This window comes from Puma concolor, chromosome D3, assembly GCF_028749965.1.
Source record: "Puma concolor isolate L17-30 chromosome D3, mPumCon1.1.hap2, whole genome shotgun sequence".
NCBI classification, from domain to species: Eukaryota; Metazoa; Chordata; class Mammalia; order Carnivora; family Felidae; genus Puma; species Puma concolor.
In genome coordinates, this window is record NC_141678.1 from 29,526,987 (window position 1) to 29,531,500 (window position 4,514).

The following is a 4,514-nucleotide window of genomic DNA, read 5'->3' on the forward strand; positions in this document are numbered from 1 at the left end:
AAACAATATTAAACATGAAAACCCCAAAATAACATGTTTCTATAATTAAAATGGCTCTATTCTGGACTTTCTGAACGCAAAATTCTGAATGATTTAATTAAATATAAACTTTTATCCCTGCTTTGTTGCACCCCAAGTGCATGGGTAGTCAGCCCATTGAGCAATGCAGCCCAGAGCCAGTTCCCCAGTGGCCCCTAGCACAGGGAGTTAAGTCAAGATAAGAATGTTCCACGAATGAATAAATAAACAGTCATATAAGTTTTCCCCCTTGAAGACAGCTGACAGCCCTCTGAGAAGGCAGTGAGACTGGGACCCACTCGTGTCAGAAACCTGGGACACATGGTTATCTACACTTATTTCCCAAAGTCACTTGGTTGGCCAGGGCTCTGATTTCCTAAGAAACCTTGGGGTCTCCTGGTGAGAGAACCTATCATCTTCAACACCACAGATCTCTGCTGCCCTCTGCTGCCCGATAGTCGAATGACCATGTGATTCTGCCCTGGAAAAAGTGAGTGGTCAGAGGAATTAAAAACCCACAAAGTCCAGAGACTGAGGTGACCCATTGTCAGGAAGGCAATGACCGAGTAACTGGGGGATTAACTAATCCCGGGATCCAGGGACTGAAGAGCCAAGTGATCCAATATCTGAGATACATCGACCTTGTAACTACAAAATCTAGTAGTCCGGCAACCTCAAGACCCTGAAGCTGAGGACCAAGAGTCCGAGAGGAAAGATCGTGATTGAAGCCCCGAAGATCCAAGATCAAAGGGCTTTGTGAACACGTACCCGCAGGGTCTTGGATTCCCAGCCTGGTGTCCAGGGTCTCAGCGGCTGCTGGGTGGGGCGCCCTCACCTACAGCGCGACTCCGCAGCTTCTCTCCTACCACTTGGCGCCGCACCAGCCTTCCTTAGGCATCATTCATTGGTGGGTCCTCGGAAGCGTGGACCAATCAAAACCCTCCTCGTGTCTCCAGCCCCCTCCCCAGTTGCCTCTCTGGAAAGCTAGGGGCGAGTCCCTTCCATGCCGACCCAATGGCAGTGCAGGCGGAGAGCCGTGCTGGCTGGCGATTGGCTGCCTCCAGTGCCTCTCTCATTGGCCGATGGCGGAGACGGAAGCGGCCCCTGGGCCCGAGCTGCCGGAGCTCGGCCGGGGCGATGTGGAGCGCGGGCCGCGGCCGAGCTGCCGGACCGGCGTTTGTAGGGCTGCTGCTGACTCTCTTGGTGCCAGGCAGCGGTGCCGCCAAGACCGGCGCGGGACTCGTGACCTGCGGGTCGGTGCTGAAGCTGTTCAACACGCAGCACAGGGTGCGGCTGCACTCGCACGATATCAAATACGGATCCGGTGCGCAGAGGCCCGTGAATGGGGCATCGTCAGGGGGCGGAGCCCGGGGCTGGGAGTCTGAAGGCTGGGTGGTCGTGGGGAGTCTGCAGAGCCACGGGTCTGGGGGGTCACCAGGGAGCCTCACTGGCCACCTGGAGTTGTTGGGGGGCCCAGGGGGACAAGGACCGGCGGTTTTAAGGGGGTCGTTGGGATATTGGGAGCGAGGAGGGTCGTCCAGGAGCTGCAGGCTAAGGGACTTGAGAGTTCAGCCAGAGACCAAGGGCCAGGGATTGGGGCTGGGAGTGAGCCCTTGGGGTCCCAGGGTTGAGGTTGTCGGGAAAGTTTATGGTGTCCGAGTCAAGTATAGGGAGTTCAGAGGTTGACCGCGACCTCGCGGTGGGGTGGGGTGTCGCCCCACAGGCAGCGGCCAACAGTCGGTGACTGGCGTGGAGGCGTCTGACGACGCCAATAGCTACTGGCGGATCCGTGGCGGCTCGGAGGGCGGGTGTCCGCGTGGGTCCCCGGTGCGCTGCGGGCAGGCGGTTCGGCTCACGCACGTGCTCACCGGTAAGAACCTACACACGCACCACTTTCCGTCGCCGCTGTCCAATAACCAGGTGAGTGGCCGGCCGGGAGAGATTACTTGTGTTGGGGGCGGGGGGGGGGGGTGCAGGGACAGAATCTAGACTCCTCTCAGTGACTCTGAGCCTGAGCACTACCTCTGCCGGCGACTGACAGGAAGAGAGATCAGGCTGGATAACTTATTCTCCTGGGGGTGAGTTGGACCCAGGAAGAGGATCCATAAGGCCTTTGGGGTGGGGAACATGAAACCCAGCAGGGGATGAGGAACTCAGGCTGGGTCAGGAAGGATGAGTAGGAGTCCTCTAGGCCACAGAGGGGAGACTAGCGGCTTTGCAGGCCTGGGGAAGAGCTTGTGCTCCAATGGAGTTCACTGGAACTTGGGGAGGGAGAGGTAGAGGGGTGGAGTTGGGGTGGGAGGGGTTTGTGGGGTTAGGGCCTGAGTGCTTAGGGGACTTGTCAGAAGAAAAAGTATGAAATTAAGTGAGGGGTTGTTGGGCATCATGTTGAGTGAGTCTCAGAGAGGTTAGGAAGGAGAATATGGAGAGAGGAGGAGGCTTTAGCTATGTGGGGGTCTTTGATCACTGCGCAGACAGATGGGGTAGGGTGGACGTGTATTTGAAGAGCCCTTGCTGGGGAGAGCCTACTGGGTGCTGGGAGTGGCGGTTGTAGTGTCCCATTTTGCAGCTATGGAAGCTAAGGCTCAGAAAGGTACAGGGAAGGACCCAAGGCCCAGTGTTCTGGGTGTGAGTGTTGGTGCCAGACAAGTGACCACAGGGGACTCTGTGCCTTCTGTGGTGAACACTGTCCATCTACCCCCTGCACCCATAGGAGGTGAGCGCCTTTGGGGAAGACGGTGAGGGTGACGACCTGGACCTGTGGACCGTGCGCTGCTCAGGGCAGCACTGGGAGCGAGAGGCTGCCGTGCGCTTCCAGCACGTGGGCACCTCCGTGTTCCTGTCGGTTACCGGGGAGCAGTATGGGAGCCCCATCCGTGGGCAGCACGAAGTGCATGGTATGTCCAGTGCCAATACACACAATACGTGGAAGGCCATGGAAGGCATCTTCATCAAACCCAGTGTGGATCCCTCTGCAGGTCACGATGAACTCTGAGTGCCATGGATGGGTGGATGGAGGGCAGAAGGGTGGGGCATCTACAGGACCACTCTTGGTGGAGACTTTGGGTTTGTAGGGGTTTTCAAGTGCCTTTGTGATTAAAGAATGTTAGTCTGTGATTGTGTTTTGCTGTGAGCCTTGGGGTGGCCAGGAGGTACCCAGCTTCCCTGACTGGTTCACTATCTCTTCCTTAGTGCAAAACCCCTTGTCTCCAGCACAGAATGACAGCTAAACCTGTCCAAACCTTGATGCTCTTTCATGTATTCCAGCACGGAATGACAGCTAAACCTGTCCAAACCTTGATGCTCTTTCATGTACTCCAGCACTGCCCTGGGCCATCACAACACCCTTCTCTATCCTTAGATGCTCTAATAGCAAGTGACTCCAGTTTCCTAGCCCCTGAGCTTCATCAATCTTCTGTTAAGGGCTATGACCAGGGCCAGGGCCTCAGCAGGATGAACAGTAGGCCCACTGCCTGCCAGCTAGAATGAAGCACAAGTTCTCTAGTGCCCTCATCCCTTGAGGTGGGTCCCTGTTGTCCTGCCTGGCACGTCTCCTCTAGCATTTGTGGCAGTCTTGACATTTGTCTTCGATTCAGCACCAAACCAAGACTGCCCATCTGTTGGAAATTAACATCACAAGTTCCCTCACTCTTGGTGCAAATGGCACCCCTCACACCCTAGCCTGCCTGGGTATGTGGGCATCTCTAGCCCCCATTACAACCTTCCAGGGTCCCAAGGAGATTACAGAACTTCAAAAGATATTGCAAGGGAAAGTAACCACAAAGAACTGCTACCTGCAGATATCTGAGAAGGCTTCCTGGAAGGACAGTCACAATTTGGGCAAGCAAAACATTGCAACTTAAAGGCAGGAACAATAAATAGGAGGGCCCTAATGAAGGGAACAGTTAGTTTTGCTGGTGTGTAGGTGACCTCTAGAGGTTATGGTGGAGACTACAGGCTTCCTGGATTTGCTAAACTTGGCCCAGGTGTGGCTGTTTATATAGGAGGGGAGGGGTTTAAGGGAGCTGCTGGGGGTAGAGAGTGACACTTTTCCTGAATGAAAATACAAGAGCCCAAGGAGATGCTGGGGGTGGCAACTGGTTGGAAGAGGCTTGGAGGAATGTGGGCAGAGCACACTGCAGGTGAGAAATCTGTTGGCGTTATGTGGGTGGGAGAATAGCTCTAGCCAATTGTGAGACTTGAGGGGAGGTGGGTCACATGTAGGTGCTGAACCATTACTTCCCCACTCTCCCAACCCATGAGCTCCTGCTCTAGTCAAACACAGAGCTCCTGACCCCTCCACTGCCAAACCTCTCAGACACTGTCTACAAGTTTAACCTCCTCTCCCATCACTCACCTGACCTGTGACAGGATTGGAGTACAACTAGATTAATAGCAGAATCAAAAAGTGCACAGCACATAGGAATCCTTGGGGAACCAAGGCTGAAGCTGTGGGAGCATATAAGATAGCTGCAGACAGAATGCAGGACAAGACC

General features: G+C 55.0%; 1 protein-coding gene across 1 annotated transcript; it reads left to right on the forward strand.

Moving 5' to 3' along the window:
• The first annotated feature begins 1,088 nt into the window (after positions 1-1,088).
• Positions 1,089-3,135, forward strand: SDF2L1 (stromal cell derived factor 2 like 1). Its single transcript, XM_086682350.1, has 3 exons — positions 1,089-1,342; positions 1,742-1,938; positions 2,732-3,135. The coding sequence occupies exons 1-3, from the start codon at positions 1,156-1,158 to the stop codon at positions 3,011-3,013; spliced, it is 666 nt and encodes a 221-aa protein (XP_086538476.1). The 5' UTR covers positions 1,089-1,155; the 3' UTR covers positions 3,014-3,135.
• The last annotated feature ends 1,379 nt before the right edge of the window (positions 3,136-4,514 follow it).